The sequence below is a fragment of the Pristiophorus japonicus genome, chromosome 1, assembly GCF_044704955.1.
Source record: "Pristiophorus japonicus isolate sPriJap1 chromosome 1, sPriJap1.hap1, whole genome shotgun sequence".
Lineage (NCBI taxonomy): Eukaryota > Metazoa > Chordata > Chondrichthyes > Pristiophoridae > Pristiophorus > Pristiophorus japonicus.
Window position 1 is genome coordinate 480112976 of NC_091977.1, and position 23102 is coordinate 480136077.

At 43.7% G+C, this 23102-nt stretch overlaps 1 protein-coding gene across 2 annotated transcripts in view; it reads right to left on the bottom strand.

The window, feature by feature from the left end:
* Positions 1–23102, bottom strand: part of kif9 (kinesin family member 9) — a 233918-nt gene that overhangs the window by 186820 nt on the left and 23996 nt on the right. For both annotated transcript variants that reach the window (XM_070894741.1, XM_070894730.1), the window contains exons 4-5: positions 21770–21876; positions 14403–14627 (exon numbers count right to left, since the gene is read on the bottom strand). In XM_070894741.1, the coding sequence (XP_070750842.1) occupies positions 14403–14627; positions 21770–21876 (332 nt within the window). The remainder of the gene's footprint in view (positions 1–14402; positions 14628–21769; positions 21877–23102) is intronic.

Below are 23102 nucleotides of genomic sequence, written 5' to 3' on the forward strand. Positions count from 1 at the left end.
TAGCAATACGATAGAGGAGGATTTCCTTGAGTGTATTAGGGATGATTTTCTGGACCAATATGTTGAGGAACCAACGAGAGTAAAAGCTTTTACCGATATATAAAACGGAAGAGAGTGACTAAAGTAAATGTTGGTCCCTTAGAAGATGAGAAGGGGGATTTAATAATGGGAAATGTGGAAATGGCTGAGACCTTAAACAATTATTTTGCTTCGGTCTTCACAGTGGAAGACACAGAAACCATGCCAGAAATTGCTGGTCACGGGAATGTGGGAAGGGAGGACCTTGAGACAATCACTATCACTAGGGAGGTAGTGCTGGACAGGCTAATGGGACTCAAGGTAGACAAGTTCCCTGGTCCTGATGAAATGCATCCCAGGGTATTAAAAGAGATGGCGGAAGTTATAGCAGATGCATTCGTTATAATCTACCAAAATTCTCTGGACTCTGGGGAGGTACCATCGGATTGGAAAGCAGCTAATGTAACGCCTCTGATTAAAAAAGGGGGTGACAAAAGGCAGGTAACGGTAGGCCGGTTAGTTTAACATCTGTAGTGGGGAAAATGCTTGAAGCTATCATTAAGGAAGAAATAGCGGGACATCTAGATAGGAATAGTGCAATCAAGCAGACGCAACATGGATTCATGAAGGGGAAATCATGTTTAACTAATTTACTGGAATTCTTTGAGGATATAACGAGCATGGTGGATAGAGGTGTACCGATGGATGTGGTGTATTTAGATTTCCAAAAGGCATTCGATAAGGTGCCACACAAAAGGTTACTGCAGAAGATAAAGGTACGCGGAGTCAGAGGAAATGTATTAGCATGGATAGAGAATTGTCTGGCTAACAGAAAGCAGAGAGTAGGAATAAATGGGTCCTTTTCGGGTTGGAAATCGATGGTTAGTAGTGTGCCACAGGGATCGGTGCTGGGACCACAACTGTTGACAATATACATAAATGACCTGAAAGAGGGGACAGAGTGTAGTGTAACAAAATTTGCAGATGACACAAAGATTAGTGGGAAAGCGGGTTGTTAGAGGACACAGAGAGGCTGCAAAGAGATTTAGATAGGTTAAGCGAATGGGCTAAGGTTTGGCAGATGGAATACAATGTCGGAAAATGTGAGGTCATTCACCTTGGGAAAAAAAAACAGTAAAAGGGAATATTATTTGAATGGGGAGAAATTGCAACATGCTGCGGTGCAGAGGGACCTGGGGGTCCTTGTGCATGAAACTCTTTTTGGAGTTCACCTGCAAAAACATAAAACATTAAACGGTGCCACCCGACCTGGGTGACACTCCAGACATTGACAAGGCCCTTTTTTTTTTCCCCCTTTTTTTGTTTTTTTCTTTTTTTGGTTTTTTTTTGGGCACTAAAATCACAATTTTCCCCAGTGCCCCCTATAAAAGGGAAGGGGGACACTAAAAGCACCGGCAATTAAAACAAATTAAACTTAAAAACGTAAAATCAAATTAAAATTTGGTTGCCGGGCGTGATGATGCACTCCAGTCCCTCCGGTGCCCATCTCTCGCGGAAGGCCGCGAGCGTACCGGTGGACACCGCGTGCTCCATCTCCAAGGATCCTTGTGTATGAATCCCAAAAAGTTAGTTTGCAGGTGCAGCAGGTAATCAGGAAGGCGAATGGAATGTTGGCCTTCATTGCGAGAGGGATGGAGTACAAAAGCAGGGAGGTCCTGCTGCAACTGTACAGGGTATTGGTGAGGCCGCACCTGGAGTACTGCGTGCAGTTTTGGTCACCTAACTTAAGGAAGGATATACTAGCCTTGGAGGGGGTACAGACTGATTCACTCGGCTGATTCCGGAGATGAGAGGGTTACCTTATGATGATAGATTGAGTAGACTGGGTCTTTACTCGTTGGAGTTCAGAAGGATGAGGGGTGATCTTATAGAAACATTTAAAATAATGAAAGGGATAGACACGATAGAGGCAGAGAGGTTGTTTCCACTGGTCGGGAAGACTAGAACTAGGGAGGACAGCTTCAAAATACGGGGGAGCCAATTTAAAACCGAGTTGAGAAGGAATTTCTTCTCCCAGAGGGTTGTGAATCTGTGGAATTCTCTGCCCAAGGAAGCAGTTGAGGCCAACTCATTGAATGTATTCAAATCACAGATAGATAGATTTTTAACCAATAAGGGAATTAAGGGTTGTGGGGAGCGGGCGGGTAAGTGGAGCTCAGTCCACGGCCAGATCAGCCATGATCTTTTTGAATGGCGGAGCAGGCTCGAGGGGCTAGATGGCCTACTCCTGTTCCTAATTTTTATGTTCTTATGAGAGGTCTGGCCATCCTAGACTGGGTGAATTGTAATGAGAAAGGACTAATTAGCAATCTTGTGTGCGAGGCCCCTTCGGGAAGAGTGACCATAATATTCCTTATTAAGATGGAGAGCGACACAGTTAATTCAGAGACTAGGGTCCTGAACTTAAGGAAAGGTAACTTCGATGGTATGAGACGTGAATTGGCTAGAATAGACTCGCAAATGATACTTAAAGGGTTGACGGTGGATCGGCAATGGAAGACATTTAAAGATCACAAGGATGAACTTCGATAATTGTACATCCCCGTCTGGAATAAAAATAAAACAGGTGACTCAACCGTGGCTAACAAGGGAAATTAAGGATCATGTTAGATCCAAGGAAGAGGCATATAAATTGCCCCGAAAAGGCAGCAAACCAGAGGACTGGGAGAAAATTTGAATTCAGCAGAGGAGGACAAAGGGTTTAATTAGGAAGGGGAAAATAGAGTATGAGAGGAAACTTGCCGGGAACATAAAAACCGACTACAAAAGCTTCTATAGATATATGTGAAGAGAAAAAGATTAGTGAAGATAAACGTAGGTCCTTTGCAGTCAGAGTCAGGTGAATTTATAATGGGGAACAAAGAAATGGCAGACCAGTTGAACAAATACTTTGGTTCTGTCTTCATGGAGGAAGACACAAATAACTAGGGACAGAGAGTCTAGTGAGAAGGAGGAACTGAAGGATATCGTTATTAGGTGGGAAATTGTGTTTCGGAAATTGATGGGATTGAAGGCCGATAAATCTCCGGGGCCTGATTGGCTGCATCCCAGAGTACTTAAGGAAGTGGCCCTAGAAATAGTGGATGCATTTGGTGATCATTTTCCAACAGTCTATCGACTCTGGATCAGTTCCGAAAGACTGGAGGGTAGCTAATGTAAAACCACTTTTTAAAAAAGGAGGGTGAGAGAAAACAGGTAATTATAGACTGGTTAGCCTGACATCAGTAGTGGGGAAAATGTTGGAATCAATTATTAAAGATGAAATAACAGCGCATTTGGAAAGCAGCGACAGGATCGGTCCAAGTCAACATGGATTTATGAAAGGGAAATCATGCTTGACAAATCTTCTGGAATTTTTTGTGAATGTAACTAGTAGAGTGGACAAAGGAGAACCAGTGGATGTGATGTATTTGGACTTTCAAAAGGCTTTTGACAAGGTCCCACCCAAGAGATTCGTGTGCAAAATTAAAGCACATGGTATTGGGGGTAACGTACTGACGTGGATAGAGAACTGGTTGGCAGATAGGAAGCAGAGAGTCGGGATAAATGGGTCCTTTTCAGAATGGCAGGCAGTGACTAGTGGGGTGCCGCAGGGCTCAATGCTGGGACCCCAGCTATTTACAATATATATTAATGATTTAGATGAAGGAATTGAGTGTAATATCTCCAGATGACACGAAACTGGGTGGCGTTGCGAGGTGCGAGGAGAACGCTAAGAGGCTGCAGGGTGACTTGGACAGGTTAGGTGAGTGGGCAAATGCATGGCAGATGAAGTATAATGTGGATAAATGTGAGGTTATCCACTTTGGGGGCAAAAACACAAAGGCAGAATATTATCTGAATGGCGGCTGATTAGGAAAAGGGGAGGTGCAACGAGACCTGGGTGTCATGGTACATCAGTCATTGAAAGTTGGCATGCAGGTACAGCAGGCGGTGAAGGCGGCAATTAGTATGTTGGCCTTCATAGCGAGGGGATTTGAGTACAGGGGCAGGGAGGTGTTACTACAGTTGTACAGGGTCTTGGTGAGGCCACACCTGGAGTATTGTGTACAGTTTTGGTCTCCTAACTTGAAGAAGGATATTCTTGCTATTGAGGGAGTGCAGCGAAGGTTCACCAGACTGATTCCCGGGATGGCGGGACTGACCTATCAAGAAAGACTGGATCAACTGGGCTTGTATTCACTGGAGTTCAGAAGAATGAGAGGGGACCTCATAGAAACGTTTAAAATTCTGATGGGTTTAGACAGGTTAGATGCAGGAAGAATGTTCCCAATGTTGGGGAAATCCAGAACCAGGGTCACAGTCTAAGGATAAGGGGTAAGCCATTTAGGACCGAGATGAGGAGAAACTTCTTCACCCAGAGAGTGGTGAACCTGTGGAATTCTCTACCACAGAAAGTTGTTGAGGCCAATTCATTAAATATATTCAAAAAGGAGTTAGATGTAGTCTTTACTACTAGAGGGATCAAGGGGTATGGTGAGAAAGCATGAATGGGGTACTGCAGTTGCATGTTCAGCCGTGAACTCATTGAATCGCGGTGCAGGCTCGAAGGGCCGAATGGCCTACTCTTGCACCTATTTTCTATTTTTCTATGAAAGCAGGAAAGGGGTACTGAGGTGAAAGATCAGCCATGTGGTGGTGCAGGCTCGAAGGGCCGAGTGGCCTACTCCTGCATCTATTTTCTATGTTTCCCTCACTGCAAGGTCTGTATCGCCCCTCTCGATTGTGAAAACAGATGCAAAGTATTCACTGAGAATCATACCCACATCTTCTGCCTCTGCACACAGATTTTCTTTGTGGTATCTAATAGGTCCCACTCTTTCTCCAGTTATTCCCTTGTTCTTAATGTTTTTATAAAACATCTTTGGGTTTTCCTTGATTTTATTTGCCAATGTTCTTTCATGCTCTCTCTTTGCTTTCCTGATGTCTTTTTTAATTGCACCCCTGCACTTTTTATACTCCTCTAGAGTTTCTGCAGTGTTGAGTTCTCGATATTTGTCATAAGCTTTCCTTTTTTTCTTTATCTTACCCTGTATGTCCCTTGACATCCAGGTTGCTCGAGATTTGTTAGCCCCACCCTTTTTTTTAAAGGGAACATACTTGCTCTGTACCCTCAGGATCTCCTCCTTGAATGCCTCCCACTGCTCTGACACTGATTTACCATCAAGTAGCCGTTTCCAGTCCACTTTGGCCAAATCCCATTTCAGCTCAGCAAAATTGGCTTTACCCCAACTGAGAACTTTTATTCCTGGTCCACGTTTGTCCTTTTCCATAACTACCCTAAATCTTACTGAATTATGATCACTAGCACCAAAATGCTCTACCCCTTCCAAATGCCGCTCTTCATTCCCCAAAACCATGTCCAGAACCGCCCCCTCCCTTGTTGGGCTTGTTACATACTAGCTAAAGAAGTTCTCATGAACACATTTTAGGAATTCCGCACTCTCCGTACCATTCATACTACTTTTTTCCCAGTTAATATTAGGGTAGTTGAAATCCCCCACAATTGCAGCTCTATAGTTTTTGCACTTCCCACAATTTTCCCACATATTTGTTCTTCTATCTCCCTCTCACTGTTGGGGGTCTATAGTACATTCCCAGTTGTGTGATCGCCTCTTTTTTGTTCTTCAATTCAACCCATATGGCCTCGTTTGCTGACCCCTCTAACATATCATCCCTTCTCACAGCTGTAACTGTTTCTTTAATTAATACTGTGACCCCCCTCCTCCTTTTTTACCTCCCTCTCTATCCCGTCTGAAAATCCTGTAACCAGGAATGTTGAGCTGCCATATCTGCCCTTCTTTCAGCCATGTCTCAGTAATAGCTATAATATCGTACTCCCAAGTGTCTATCTGTGCTCTCAGCTCATCTGCCTTATTCCCTAGACTCCTTGCATTAAAGTACATGGAATTGTTCTCCTCAGAGCAGGGAAGGTCAAGGGGAGAGTCAACATGGTTTTATGAAAGGAAAGTCGTGTTTGACCAATTTACGAAAGTTCTTTGAGGATGTGACAAGCAGGGTGGATAAAGGGGAAACCAGTCGATGTAGTGTATTTGGATTTCCAGAAGGCATTCAATAAGGTGTCACATAAAAGGTTACTGCACAAAATAAGAGCTCACGGGGTTGGGTAATGTATTAGCATGGAGAGAGGATTGGCTAACTAACAGAAAACAGAGTCGGGTTGGTAAACTGTAATTAGTGGGGTGCCACACAGATCAGTGCTGGAGCCTCAACTATTTACAATCGATATTAATGACTTGGATGAAGGGAGCGAGTGTACTATAGCCAAATTTGCTGATGATACAAAGATAGGTGGGAAAGCAAGTTGTGAGAAGAACATAAAGAATCTGCAAAGGGATATAGATAGGTTAAGTGAGTGTGCAAAAATTTAGCAGATGGAGTATAATGTGTGAGGTTATCCACTTTGGTAGGAAGAATAAAAAAGCAATTTTTTATTTAAACGGAGAGAGACTGCAAAATGTCACGGTACAGAGGGATCTAGGGGTCCTCGTACATGAAACATGCAGCTACAGCAAGTAATAAGGAAGGCAAGTGGAATGTTGGCCTTTATTGCAAGGGGGATGAAGTCTTGCTACAACTGTACAGGACGTTGGTGAGACCACACCTGGAGTACTGCGTACAGATTTGGTTTCCTTATTTAAGAAGGGATGTACTTGCATTGGAGGCAGTTCAGAGAAAGTTCACGAGGTTGATTCCTGAGATGAAGGGGTTGTCACATGAAGAAAGGTTGAGCAGGTTGGGCCTATACTCATTGGAGTTTAGAAGAATGAGAGGTGATCTTACTGAAACACATAAGATTCTGAGGGAGCTTGACAAGGTAGATGCAGAGAGGATGTTTCCCCTCGTGGGGGAATCTAGAATTAGGGGGCATAGCTATTACAGAGACATGGCTAAAAGAGGGGCGGGTATGGCAGCTCAACATTCCTGGTTACAGGATTTTCAGATGGGATAGAGAGGAGGGTAAAAAAGGAGGGGGTGTCGCGGTATTGATTAAAGAAACTATTACAGCTGTACGGAGGGATGATATGTTAAAGGGATCATCAAACGAGGCCATATGGGTCGAACTGAAAAACAAAAAAGGGTGATCATACTGCTGGGAATGTACTAGACCCCCAAACAGTGAGAGGGAGATAGAAGAGCAAATATGTAGGCAAATTTCCGAGAAGTGCAAAAACTATAGGGCGGTAATAGTAGGGGATTTCAATTATCCTAATATTAACTGGGATAAAATTAGTGTGAAGGGTATAGAGGGTGCGGATTCCTAAAATGCAGGTGGAAAGGGAATCAGTGGGAGAGCATTTAGATGCTAGTGACTATAATTCAGTTAGATCTAAGGTAGTTATGGAAAAGGACAAGGACAGACCAGGAATAAAAGTTCTAAATTGGGGAAATGCCAACTTTTCTAAGTTGAGAGGTGATTTTGGCATAGTGGACTGGAAACAGCTACTTGATCTTATTGAATGGTGGTGCAGGCTCGAAGGGCCAAATGGCCTACCCCTGCACCTATTTTCTATGTTTCTATGTTGAAGATAAATGTGTCAGAGCAGAGGGAGGCATTCAAGGAGGAGATTCCGAGGGTTCAGGCTAAATGTATGCCCTTAAAGAAAAAGGATGGGACTATCAAATCTAGAGCCCCCTGGATGTCTAGGGACATACAGGGTAGGATAAAGAAAAAAAGGGAGGCTTATGACAGATAATGAGGGCTAAATACTGCAGAATCTCCAGAGGAGTATAGAAAGTACAGGGATAAAATGAAAAAGGATATTAGGAAAGCAAAGAGAGGGCATGAAAAATTCTTGGCAAGTAAAATCAAGGAAAAGATGTTTTATAAATATATTAAGAGCAAGAGGATAACTAAAGAAAGGATGGGCCTATTAGAGACCATGAGGGTAATCTGTGTGTGGAGGCAGGAGATGTGGGTATGGTTCTTAATGAATACTTTGTGTCTGTTTTCACAAAGAAGAGGGGCGATGCAGACACTGCTGTCGAGGAGGAGGAGTGTGAAATATTAGATGAAATAAACATAATGAGAGAGGAGGTATTAAGGGGTTTAGCAGCTTTGAAAGTGGATAAGTCCCCAGGCCTGGATAAAATGTGTCCCAGACTGTTAAGAGAACTAAAAGAGGAAATAGCAGAGGCTCTGACCATCAGTTTCCAAATTCTCTGGCTTCAGGTGTGGAGCCAAAGGACTGGAGGACTGCTAATGTTGTATCTTTGTTTATGAAGGGAGAAAGGGATAGACCGAGTAATTACAGGCCAGTCAGCCGATCCTTGGTGGTGGGAAAATTATTGGAAAAAATTCTGAAGGATAGGATAAATCTTCATTTAGAAAGACACGGATTAATCAAGGACAGTCAGCACAGATTTGTTTAAGGTCATGTCTGACTAACTTGATTGAATTTTTTGAGGAGGTAACAAGAAGTGTCGATGAGGGCAGTGCGTATGATGTAGTCTATATGGATTGCAGCAAGGCTTTCGATAAGGTCCCACATGGCAGACTGGTCACGAAAGTAAAAGCCCATGGAATCCAGGGCAAAGTGGCAAGTTGGATCCAAAATTGGCTCAAAGGCAGGAAGCAGAGGGTAATGGTTGATGGGTGTTTTTGTGACTGGAAGGCTGTATCCAGTGGGGTTCTGCAGGGGTCAGTGCTGGGTCCCTTGCTTTTTGTGGTATATATATCAATGATCTAGACTTGAATATAGGAGGTATGATTAAGAAGTTTGCAGATTATACTAAAATTGGCTGTGTGGTTGATAATGAAGAAGAAAGCTGTAGACTGCAGGAAGATATCAATCAACTGGCCAGAACAGTGGCAAATGGAATTTAATCCAGAGAAGTGTGAGGTAATGCATTTGGGGAGGACTAACAAGGAAAGGGAGTACACATTAAATGTGTTGTGTATGCAATAACTGTTAGACTGAGTACTGTTTAACTCCAAGAGGTATGACCTTGGCTCTGCTTTATTAAGGCCCCAAGTGACTAATATACAAAATGGCTGGCCTTTTATACTTGGGCCGCACACACGTACCTGCAGCCCACTGGCCTCCAACAGTGACGCCATCTGGTGGCTAGTGATCCCAAAAGTATATACATGACAAAATGGTAGGACACTGAGAAGTGTAGAGGAACAAAGGGACATTGGAGTACATGTCCACAGATCCCTGAAGGCAGCAGGCCAGGTAGATAAGGTGGTTAATAAGGCATACGGAATGCTTGCCTTTATTAACCGTGCCTTAGAATACAAGAGCGGGGGGGGGGGTTATGCTTGAACCGTATAAAACACTAGTTATGACACAGCTGGAGTACTGCATGAAGTTCTGGTCACCGCATGACAGGAAGGATGTGATTGCACGGGGGAGGGAACAGAGGAGATTTACGAGGATGTTGCCGGGAGTGGAGAATCTAGCTATGAGGATAGATTGGATAGGCTGGGTTTGTTTTCCTTCTAACAGAGGAGGCTGAGGGGAGACCTCATTGAGGTGTGTAAAATGATGAGGGGCCTAGATATAGTGAATAGAAAGGGCCTATTTCTGTTAGCAAAGGGCCAACGACCAGGGCGCATGAATTTAAAGTATTTGGTAGAAGGTTTAGATGGGAGTTGAATGGAAATTTCTTCATCCAGCGGGTTGTGGAGGTCTGGAACTCACTGTCTGAAAAGGTGATAGAGGCAGAAACCCTCACCGCATTTAAAAAGTACTTGGATATGCACTTGAAGTGCTGTAACCTGCAGAACTACGGACCTCGAGCTGGAAAGTGGGATTAGGTTGGATAGCCTCTTGTTGGCCGGCGGTGGGCCGAAATGGTGTAAATTTCTATGATTCTATAATTTCAGAATAAGGGGTCGCCCATTTAAAATGGACATGAGGAGGAATTTCTTCCCTCAGAGGGTCGTGATTCTTTGAAATTCTCTACCCCAGAGAGCTGTGGAGGTTGGGTCATTGAATATATTTGAGGTGGAGACAGACAGATTTTTGAACTACAGTGGAGTCAAAGGGTTATGGGGAACAGGCAGGAAAGTGGAGTTAAGGCCAAGATCAGATCAGCCATGATCTTATTGAATGGCGGAGCAGGCTCGAGGGGCCAAATGGCTTACTCCTGCAGTTATTTCTTAAGTTCTTAAAACTCTTCCCCAAATCACTTACAGCAGCACTTTAAAACACCCAATTACCTAGCCTTTGACCCTCCATTCAGCACGACACCCAATCTTTTCTCCCTCAAGTTCAAGGGGTGCAGACATGAATGTAGTATATTTGTTGTGGTAGCATAGTGGTTATGTTGCTGAACTAGTAATGCAGAGACTAATTATCTGGTGACATGAGTTCAAATCCCACCATGGCAGCTGGGGAATTTAAATTCAGTTAATTAAATAAACAGTGTGACTATTAATTAAATAAACAGTGTGACTATTTGTACTAACCGCTTCTGCGCATAAGAACATAAGAAATAGGAGCAGGAGAAGGCCATACGGCCCCTCGAGCCTGCGCCGCCATTTAATACGATCATGGCTGATCATGCAACTTCAGTACCCCATTCCTGCTTTCATAGACTCAGGTCCACTTCCATGCCCGCTCTCGATAATCCCTTATTCCCTTATCATTTAAGAAACTGTCTATTTCTGTCTTAAATTTATTCAATGTCCCAGCTTCCACAGCTCTCTGAGGCAGCGAATTCCACAGAACCACAACCCTCAGAGAAGAAATTTCTCCTCACCTCAGTATTAAATGGGCGGCCCCTTATTGTAAGATTATGCCCTCTAGTTCTAGTCTCCACTATCAGAGGAAATATCCTGTCTGCATCCACCTTGTCAAGCTCCCTCATAATCTTATATGTTTCGATAAGATCACCTCTCATTCTTCTGAATTCCAATGTGTAGAGGCCCAACCTATTCAACCTTTCCTCATAAGTAACCCCCTCATCTCTGGAATCAACCTTGTGAACCTTCTCTGAATTGCCTCCAAAGCAAGTATATCCTTTTGTAAATATGGAAACCAAAACTGCACACAGTATTCCAAGTGTGGCCGCACCAATACCCTGACAACTGTGGCAAGACTTCCCTGCTCTTATACTCCATCCCCTTTGCAATAAAGGCCAAGATTCCATTGGCCTTCCTGATCATTTGCTGTACCTGCATACTAACCTTTTGTGTTTCGTGCACAAATACCCCCAGGTCCCGCTGTACTGCAGCACTTTGCAATCTTTTTCCATTTAAATAATAACTTGCTCTTTGATTTTTTTTCTGCCAAAGTGCATAACCTCACACTTTTCGTCATTATACTCCATCTGCCAAATTTTTGCACTCACTTAGCCTGTCTATGTCCTTCTACAGATTTTTTGTGTCCCCCTCACACATTGCTTTTCCTCCCATCTTCGGCAAACTTGGCTACGTTACACTCAGTCCCTTCTTCCAAGTCGTTAATATAAATTGTAAATAGTTGGGGTCCCAGCACTGATCCCTACGGCACCCCACTAGTTACTGATTGCCAACCCGAGAATGAACCATTTATCCCTACTCTCTGTTTTCTGTTCATTAGCCAATCCTCTATCCATGCTAATATATTACCCCCAACCCAGTGAACTTTTATCTTGAGCAGTAACCTTTTATGTGGCACCTTGTCAAATGCCTTCTGGAAGTCCAAATACACCACATCCACTGGTTTCCCTTTATCCATGCTGTTCATTACATCCTCAAAGAATTCTAGCCAATTTGTCAAACATGACTTCCCCTTCATAAATCCATGCTGACTCTGCCTGACCGAATTTTGCTTTTCCAAATATTCTGTTACTGCTTCTTTAATAGTGAACTCCAACATCTTCCCAACCACAGATGTTAGGCTAACTGGTCTATAGTTTCCTGCTTTTTGTCTGCCTCCTTTTTTAAATAGGGGCGTTACATTTGCAGTTTACCAATCTGCTGGGACCTCCCCAGAATCCAGGGAATTTTGGTAAATTACAACCAATGCATCCACTATCCCGGCCGCTACTTCTCTTAAGACCCTAGGATGCAAGCCATCAGGTCCAGGGTTATTTAGCTGCCTTTAGTCCCATTATCTTACTGAGTACCACCTGCTTAGTGATTGTGATTGTGTTAAGTTCCTCCCTCCCTATAGCCCCTTGACTATCCACTGTTGCATGCGTCCTCCTCGACTCCGTCCCCTGAGCGCCATTTCTATTAACGATTTTCTGCGCATGCGTCCTCCCTCCGCCTCGGTCTTGAGCCTCCGACCAGGCCCCAAGTCCCGAGCAGCCCCCGAGCCACCCACATCGCCGAGCCTCAAGCCTCAGACCAGGCCCCGAGCCTCCAACTGAGCCACCCGCAACACCGGATCCCGAGCCTCAAACCGAGCCCCGGCCTGGGGCGGGAGAGGGAGAGAGAGAATGAGCCTGGGGGAGAGAGAGCTTGGAGAAGGGTGGGTGGGAAGAGAGAGCCTAGAGGGGGAGGGGGGGAAGAGGGAGAGCCTAGGGGTGGGGAGAGAGAGCCTGATGGGGGCAGAAAGAGAGAGATACAGGTGGGGGGGAGGGTGCGGGGAAATCAGAGGGGAGAGAAGAAACAAAGAAGACAGATCACATTCAGAAATCCAGAAGTCATGACACTGTCACTATTCACTTCATACCCAACAATCCACACACAATGTCTCATCTATGGCGGTTGGTAAGGCACTTCAGCTGGGTGAGGCAGCAGTTGTGCTGGGGTAAGGGACTTTGGCTAGGAGAGGGGTGCACTTGAGCTGGGGTAAAGGACTTTGGCTAGGGGAGGGATGTGTCCTTTCTGACTTCTGAAGTCGAAATGGATCATGTTACAATGTGCAAAGTGAGGCTGGGCAGTTCCATTTACACATTCCAGAGAAATTTCAGGGTGTGGCTTATACTCCAAGGGGACCAATCAGCAATAGGTCATGTGATAATGGAGAGCCAATCAGAGAAATGGCTACCATTCAGTTTGTACAAATAAACGCATCCTTAAATAAATCTGGAATATAAAGTTACTATCAGTATGGTTTGTCCAATAACCGGATTGTCGTAAAAACCCATCTGGTTCACTAATGTCCCTTTTGGGAAAGAAATCTGCTGTCCTTACCTGGTCTGGCCTATATGTAACTCCAAACCCATACCAGCGTGGTTGACTTCTGAAATGGCCGAGCAAGCTACTCAGTTGTACCAAACCAAGAAGTAGAATAAAAATCAAATCAGACGGACCATCCGACATCAACCTAGGCACCGGACACGACAAAGGCAAACCCAGCCCAGCCGACCCTGTAAAGTCCTCATCACTAACATCTGGGGAATTGTGGTGGAAAAGTGGAGAGCTGTCTGAAGGGCAATTAGGGATGGACAATAAACGCTGGACTTGACAGCAATGCCCATATCCCTTGAACGAATAAAAAAAAAACATGAACGTATCTGGTGCACAACTGTTTTAGCATTCAATTACCCGATCTGGTTACATTGTCATAAGTGCGATCCTTTGGATGAGATCTAAGACCAAGGCCCCATCTGCCATTTCCGGTCAGTGTTATTGACCCCCTTGCATTATTTAAAGAACAGCAGGGAGTTCTCCCGGTGTCCTGGCCAATACACATCCCTCAACCAATGCCTCTAAAAACAGATTAACTGGTCATTTATCGCATCGCTGTTTGTAGGATCTTGCTGTGCGAAAACCTGCTGCTGAGTTTGCCGAAGTAACAACAGTGACGGCATTTCAAAAAAACAAATCATTGTATGTGAAGCACTTTGGGATGTTTCTGAGAGGTGATAAATGTAAGTTCTTCCTTTCAAATTATTATAGGTTTATGGAATAAGTCATCGGAGAAAGGCATAGACACGAATGGGATTGATCGACAATCTGATGTGTTTCTAAAGGGAGAAGCATTTGAGGGACAGATATGGGACAGTTGATCTACGAGAAATGAACAGGTTGGTTGAGAGTGATGCTTTTTCCGGTTCTTAAAAGTTCTGACTGTCCGAACCCATTTCATTCTGGGCATGGTGGTGTGATACTTATATTACTGGACTGGTAACATAACTAGTACAAACCAAGAGGTCTGGAATAATAGCCCAGACAGTCTGAGTTCAAATCCCATCATGGCAGTTTGAGGAAATTAATATATTCTACACTGCAGTGGTTCAAGTAGCAACTAGGGATGGGCAATAAATAATAACAGAAAATTCTAGAAAACACTCAACATTTCAGGTCAATGACTTTTCCTCAAAATCCATCAGAAGGGCAATAAATATGCTGGCCTTGACACATCCAGAGAATGATTTTCTTTTTAGTTCCACCCACCACCTCCATCCAATCCTTGATTCCACTGCCAGGCTTCTCCACCTCTGCTGAGCTTTCTCACCTCAAACAGATAGTTGAGGGCATCTTCCTCAGTGCTGACCAGGTGGGTAGAGAGCCCTCTGATGTGCACGCCATGGCTGTCCTCCACTATTGTCATGTGCGCATCGGAGGTCGGACTGTCAGGCAGGCTGGACAGGAGGTCAAAGAGTGTCTCATTATAGATCTCCAGGTAAGAGACATACACGGTGAGGGCGAGGTCTGCCTGTTCTTCAACCTCTTTAAAAATCTGCGGGCAAAAACATAGAACATTTTTCCTTCTGGTTATTTTTCCAGTTTTTCCTCTTCCCTCTGTTAAAAGTTTAGGATCCTGCCTTAGATATTCGTTCAGCTACAGTGGTGTTACACACTCCCATAAGCACTGTAACAAAAGTATCCCCTTGTGTTCTAAACTGGACATCCCTGTCTTTTGCACATGTACTTTTTCAATCTCTTCAAAAATGAACTGAGGATCACTTTCTGAAGGCAAGGCCAGATACGAGTGATTAACCTGTTACATTTCACACTTCATAAATATGAAATGTGAAATGTAATGATCGGATTCTTTGAATTCATTGAGAGATAGAGATAGAAAGAAAATGTGTATTGACACAGCACCTTTCATGACCTCAGGACATCCCAAAAGACTTCACAGCCAATGATGTGCTTTTGAAGTGTAGTCACTGTTGTAATATCAGGAAACATGGCAGTAAGGTTCCACAACGATGAATGAGATACATGACCAGATCATCTGTTTAAGTGATGTTGGTTGAGGGATAAGTGTTGGCCAGCACACCGGGAGAACTTCCTGGCTCTACTTAAAATAGTGTCATGGGATCTTTAGGAACAGGAACATAGGTACAGGAGTAGGACATATAGCCCCTCGAGCCTGTTCCACCATTCAATCAGATCATGACTGATCTGCATCCCGAGTCCAAATTCCTACCTTTGGCCCATATCCCTTAATACCTTTGGTTAACAAAAAGCTATCAATCTCAGATTTTAAAATTAACAATTGATCTAAAGAAATATAGACTTGGATTTATATAGCGCCTTTCACCACCACCAGACTTCTCAAAGTGCTTTACAGCTAATGATGTACTTTTGGAATGTAGTCACTGTTGTAATGTGGGAAAACCTAGCATCAATTTCTGTTTGCGGAAGAGATTTCCAAACTTCTACCACCCTTTGTGTGTAGAAGTATTTCCTAATTTCACTTCTGAAAGGTCTGGCTCTAATTTTTAGACATTCCCCTAGTCGGAAATAGTTTCTCTCTATCTACCCTAGCTGTTTCCCTTAATATCTTGAAAACTTCGATCAGATCACCCCTTAACGTTCTAAATTCCAAGAATACAACTTCAATTTGTGTAATCTCTCCTCGTAACTTAACCCTTGAAGTCTGGGTATCATTCTGGTAAACCTATGCTGCACTCCCTCCAAGGCCAATATATCTTGCCCAAGGTGTGGTGCTCAGAACAGCTCTCAGTACTCCAGGTGTGGTCTAACCAAGGTTTTGTATAGCTGCAGCATAACTTTTAGTCCACTAGAAGCCAGCAATCCATTAGCCTTTTTGATTATTTTCTGCACTTGTTCATGACATTTTAATGATCGATGTACCTGGACCCCCAAGTCTCTTTGGACATCCACTGTTTTTAGCTTTACACCATTTAGAAAGTATCCTGTTCTATCCTTTTTAGGTTCAAAGTGGATGACCTCACATTTGCTTACATTGTTAATCTATCAATATCCCTTTGTAATTTTATGCTTTCATCTACACTGCCTACAATGCCGCCTATATTTGTGGTATTGGCAAATTTGGATATATGACTTTCTATGCCACCATCGAAGTCGTTAATAAATATTTTGAATAATTGAGGCCCCAACACAGATCCCTGCGGGACACCACTAGTATCCTACCAATTTGAGTACCTATCCATTATCCCTACTCTCTGTCTCTTGCAAATTGAACTCTTGCCCCTCAGGGGTATAAACTGGTTCTGTATCACATTAAATTCTTTTTTGAAGATCTCCCACTGATCTTTTGTTGTTTTACTCTCCCTCTACAAAGGGTTTAATTAGGAGGGGGAAAATAGAGTGTGAGAGGAAGCTTACTGGGAACATAAAAACTGACTGCAAAAGCTTCTATAGATATGTGAAGAGAAAAAGATTACTGAAGACAAAACGTAGGTCCCTTGCAGTCAGAATCAGGTGAATTTATAATGGAGAACAAAGAAATGGCAGACCAATTGAACAAATACTTTGGTTCTGTCTTCACGAAGGAAGACACAAATAACCTTCTGGAAATACTGGGGGACCAAGGGTCGAGCAAGGAGGAACTGCAGGAAAACCCTATTAGTCAGGAAATTGTGTGAGGGAAATTGATGGGATTGAAGGCCGATAAATCCCCAGGGCCTGATAGTCTGCATCCCAGAGCACTAAAGGAAGTGGCCCTAGAAATAGTGGATGCATTGGTGATCATTTTCCAGAAGTCTATCAAATCTGGATTAGTTCCAGAGGGTAGCTAATGTAACACCACTTTTTTAAAAAATAAGGGAGAGAGAAACGGGAATTATAGACCCGTTAGCCTGACATCAGTAGTGGGAAAAATGTTGGAATCAATTATCAAAGATGAAATAGCAGCGCATTTGGAAAACAGTGACAGGATCGGTCCAAGTCAGCATGGATTTATGAAAGGGAAATCATGCTTGACAAATCTTCTAGACTTTTTTCAGGATGTAACTAGTAGAGTGGACAAGGGAGAACCAGTGGATGTGGTGCATTTGGACTTTCAAAAGGCTTTTGATAAGGTCCCACACAAGAGATTGGTGTGCAAAATGAAAGCACATGGTATTGGGGGTAACGTATTGACGTGGATCGAGAAGCATAGAAACATAGAAAATAGTTGCAGGAGTAGGCCATTCGGCCCTTCGAGCCTGCACCACCATTCAATATCATGGCTGATCATTCACCTCAGTACCCCTTTCCTGCTTTCTTTCCATATCCCTTGATCCCTTTAGCCATAAGGGCCACATCTAACTCCCTCTTGAATATATCCAACGAACTGGCATCAACAACTCTCTGCGGTAGGGAATTCCACAGGTTAACAACTCTCTGAATGAAGAAGTTTCTCCTCATCTCAGTCCTAAATGGCTTACCCCTTATCCTTAGACTGTGTCCCCTGGTTCTGGACTTCTCCAACATTCTTCCTACATCTAACCTGTCCAATCCCGTCAGAATTATATATGTTTCTATGAGATCCCCTCTCATCCTTCTGAACTCCAGTGAATACAGGCCCAGTCGATCCAGTCTCTCCTCATATGTCAGTCCTGCTATCCCGGGAATCAGTCTGGTGAACCTTCGCTGCACTCCCTCAATCGCAAGAATGTCCTTCCTCAGATTAGGAGACCAAAACTGAACACAATATTCCAGGTGAGGCCTCATCAAGGCCCTGTACAGCTGCAGTAAGGCCTCCTTGCTCTTATACTCAAATGACCTAGCTATCAAGGCCAACATACCATTTGCCTTCTTCACCACCTGCTGTACCTGCATGCCAACTTTCAATGACTGATGAACCATGACGCCAAGGTCTCGTTGCACCTCCCCTTTTCCTAATCTGCCGCCATTCAGATAATATTCTGCCTTCATATTTTTGCCCCTAAAGTGGATAACCTCACATTTATCCACATTATACTGCATCTGCCATGCGTTTGCCCACTCACCTAACCTGTCCAAGTCACCCTGCAGCCTCTTAGCGTCCTCCTCATAGCTCACACCGCCACCCAGCTTAGTGTCATCTGCAAACTTGGAGATATTACTCTCAATTCCTTCATCTAAATCATTGATGTATATTGCAAATAGCTGGGGTCCCAGCACTGAGCCCTGCGGCACTCCACTAGTCACTGCCTGTCATTCTGAAAAGGACCCATTTATCCCGATTCTCTGTTTCCTGTCTGCCAACCAGTTCGCTATCCACGTCAGTACATTACCCCCAATACCATGTGCTTTAATTCTGCACACCAATCTCTTGTATGGGACCTTGTCAAAAGCCTTTTGAAAGTCCAAATACACCACATCCACTGGTTCTCGCTTGTCCACTCTACTAGTTACATCCTCAAAAAATTCCAGAAGATTTGTCAAGCATGATTTCCCTTTCATTAATCCATGCTGACTTGGACCTATCCTGTCACTGCTTTCCAAATGCGCTGCTATTTCATCTTTAATAATTGATTCCAACATTTTCCCCACTACTGATGTCAGGCTAATTACCCGTTTTCTCTCTCCCTCCTTTTTTAAAAAGTGGTGTTACATTAGCTACCCTCCAATCCATAGGAACTGATCCAGAGTTAATAGACTGTTGGAAAATGATCACCAATACATCCACTATTTCTAGGGCCATTTCCTTAACTGCTCTGGGATGCAGACTATCAGGCCCCAGGGAATTATCGGCCTTCAATCCCATCAATTTTCCTAACACAATTTCCCGCTGGTTGGCAGACAGGAAGCAGAGAGTCGGGATAAACGGGTCCTTTTCAGAATGGCAGGCAGTGACTAGTGGGGTACTGCAGGGTTCAGTGCTGGGATCCCAGCTCTTTACAATATACATCAATGATTTAGATGAAGGAATTGAGAGTAATATCTCCAATTTTGCAGATGACACTAAGCTGGGTGGTTAGGTGAGTGGGAAAATGCTTGGCAGATGCAGTATAATGTGGATAAATGTGAGGTTATCACTTTGGTGGCAAAAACATGAAGGCAGATTATCTGAATGGCGGCAGATTATGAAAAGGGGAGGTGCAACGAGACCTGAGTATCATGGTACATCAGTCAGTGAAGGCTGGCATGCAGGTACAGCAGGCGGTGAAGAAGGCAAATGGTATGTTGGCCTTCATAGCTAGGGGATTTGAGTATAGGAGCAGGGAGGTCTTGCTGCAGCTGTACAGGACCTAGGTGAGGCCTCACCTGGAATATTGTGTTTAGTTTTGGTCTCCAAATCTGAGGAAGGACATTCTTGCTATTGAGGGAGTGCAGCGGAGCTTCACCAGACTGATTCCCGGGATGGCAGGACTGACATATGAGGAGAGACTGGATCGACTGGGCCTGTATTCACTGGTGTTTAGATGAATGAGAGGGGATCTCATAGAAACATATAAAATTCTGACGGGAATGGACAGGTTAGATGCAGGAAGAATGTTCCCGATGTTGGGGGACTCCAGAACCAGGAGTCACAGTCTAAGGGTAAGGGTAAGGGGTAAGCCATTTAGGACTGAGATGAGGAGAAACTTCTTCAATCAGAGAGTTGTTAACCTATGGAATTCTCTACCACAGAGAGTTGTTGATGCCAGTTCATTGGAGATATTCAAGAGGGAGTTAGATGTGGCCCTTATGGCTAAAGGGATCAAGGGGTGTGGAGAGAAAGCAGGAAAGGGGTACTGAGGTGAATGATCAGCCATGATCTTATTGAATGGTGGTGCAGGCTCAAAGGGCCGAATGGCCTACTTCTGCACTTATTTTCAATGTTTCTATGTTTACTCATTAACAGATTTGCCCAGTTTACTGTGGACAGTCTCTGCCTCATCCCATTGAAGTTGCTCGTGCCTAAATCTAGAATCTTAGCAGTTTCGTGTTTCTCCCTTTCAAGTGCTACGTAGAACTCGATCATGTTATGATCACTATTGGATAAATGTTCACTCACAGTTAGGCTGTTTAACATCCACCCGAGAGAGATGAGGCCAAGGTTTAACGTCTGAACCGACAGATGGCACCTCCAACAGTGTAGTGCTCCTTCAGTACTGCACTGAAGTGTCGGCCTAGATTATGTGCTCAACTCTCTTGGGTGATATTTGAACCCATGACATTCTGAAAGACTACTACTGGATTAATGACACATTGAATAAAACTTAACTTTGCATAATTGATAATAATCCCCAGCCACTCTGCTGAAAGGGAAACTTCACTTTCCCTATTCCGCACTCATCACTGGAGAAGCACCAAACATTGAAAAACACCTGTGGCTCCCTCCCCCCCACCTTCCCAGGGAGCTATATAACAGAGCATACATACCCCAGCGGACTACAGAAATGGTCTCACTACTGAGCTGGAAAAGAGAGTTTTTGCTCCCCTACAGAGAAGAACAGGTCTTCCTCACATCCGCATTTAACAAAATAATGGGCCTTCTGCCTGCTGCCGCCCCCCCCCCCCCCCCCACCCCCTCAATGAGTCAGAAACTGGACCCACCATCCAGCACCCACCCTTCTTGTAAGGAACACATGAATCTGATGAAACATAGTGGTTGACCACTGCCTACCCATACTGAGGAAAATCCATTCCTGCAGAATGGAAGGGGAGCAACCCTTCCACCTCCACTGAGGTAGTTTCTCAACCTTTGACTGCTGTCATTTTCCCACTCCCTCTTTCCCAGTCCTCCACTCCCTTCTCTTACCTCTGTCCCCTTCCCTGACACCCTTTGCACTCTTGTCTCTGAGTTAGAAGGCTGTGGATTATAGTTCCATTCCAGGACTTGAGGAAATAAATCTAGTCCGTCACTTTAATGCAGTACTGAGGCAGTGTTACTTTATTGGTAGTGCCTTCTTTTAGATGAGACGTTAAGCCAAAATCCCATCTGCCTGTTCAAATGGATGTGATCCCATACCACTATTCGATAAATAGAAGGGAGTTATGCTGGTGTCCTGGCCAACACTCATTCTTAAACCAACACCAGCAAGAGATTAGTTAGTAATTTATCTCATTTGTTCTTTGTAGGACCTTGCTGTTTGCAAATTGGCTGCTACATTGGCTACATACCAACAGTGACTACACTTCAAAAGTAATTCATTGGATGTTTTGCAGATAATGCAAGACATTATATTAAAGCAAATTCTTTCTTTACAAGAAATATCTTGTTTGCTGATGGGCAGTTCCTTTCATCTCTAGCCTCCAACTTCTATCATTTAATTGCAAGCTATCTTTTCTCTCTTTATCTATACTTCATTTTATAGCAGGGATGGCCAAACTGTGACCCTGGGGTCACAAGCAGCCCCAGAACCCTGCCAATCCATCTCTTGATGGCATGACAGGCCATATTAATGAGGCTGAGGCTGAATTTTGGGCTGGTCTCTGGCCTCGTCGCCCATTTACGCCCGAAACCGAGTGCCGTTAAATTTATAAGCCAGTGATTAGACGGAGCCAGGTTTGGATTTTTAAAGCCCATAGATTACTGAATGGAGAGAAGATAAGGGAAGTAAGGATTTCCAGTTTTGAGAACCTGTGAAAGAATGCGTTACAGTAGGAAGCAGAGCATGACAATGCAGGAAGAAGGAACACGAGAAGGAGGGAGAACAGGAGATGAAATCTCAATGAACCAATGACTGTAGTTCTGCCACTGCATATCAGTACCTGTTGAATTGCCCTGGGGATGATACCCCGGTAGTTGTACTTCTCTGTAGCTCCAGTCATTGTGTAGGTTTTTCCTGCTCCCGTTTGCCCATAACACATTATTGTACCTACAGGAAATGTGAAGAACAGTCTGTCATTTATACATGATATTTGTTTTCCTGTCCTCTCCTCCCCAGATTTTTGGAGAGGAAGGGGAAGGTTTACTTTTGTATGGTCATCAAGGTGAGGGATGTAAATGTTGAGGAATTAAAGAATTTTCCATTTTAGAACCAAGAGTTGAACACAGAACATTTTCAATGCAAATAAAAAGAAACTGGAAATGCTGGAATAGCACAGCAGGTCCGATTGCATCTGTTGGAAATTTGCCAGAACTGGAAAATAAGTCAGCCCTTAAATGGTAATGATGCAGATGCTGAAATCTGAAATTAAAAAACAGAAAATGCTAGGAACATGCAAACAAGTCGTCAACAGCAGAAAAGGGAAAAGATATATCAACATTCCCCCTCACCCTGCAAGAGCACGAAGAACATTGGATCACCTTTTCCATTTTTGGCTCTGGGTTCTGGTAGTGTGCTGTGTCTTTCCAGTACTTTCTGATTTTTATTTCAGAATTCTTGTGTTTCTATCTTTTATCATCATCTATTTGTATGCCTCTTTCTTCTTATAATTCATTTTCACTTTCTCACTGAGATGATCTTCATTGATTCTCCACCAGCTTTTATCTCTTTCCCAGCTTTTCAATTAAGCCTATTTAGGTATCCGGGCAACTACCTCTCTCTTCAGCCCTCCCTTTTGTTTTGTTTAATACCATTACCTGGCTCACTTATTTTCTACTTTTCCACTCTGAAGAGTCTACACCTGAAGTATCATAGAATCATAGAATGATACAGCACAGGAGGAGGCCATTCGGTGACTCTTTGGTAAAGCTATCCAATTAGTCCCACTCTCTTGCTCTTTCCCCATAGCCCTGCAAAGTTCAAACATTTATCCAATTCTCTTTTGAATGTTACTATTGAATCTGCTTCCACCACCCTGTCAGGCAGTACATTCCTGATCACAACAACTCGCTGCGTAAAAAAACGTTTCCTCATGTTCCTTCTGGTTCTTTTGCCAATCAACTTAAATCTGTGTCCTAAAGTAGTGGTCAGGGGAATGTCTATGGATGTGATTTATAAGGACTTCCATAAGGTATTTGATAAAGACCCACATAAGAGACTGTTATCTAAGGTAGAAGCCCATGAAACTGAGGACAAATTATTGACTTGGTTAGGAAACTGGCTGAGCGACAGGAGGCAGAGAGTAGGGATAATGGGTAGATACTCAAATTGGCAGG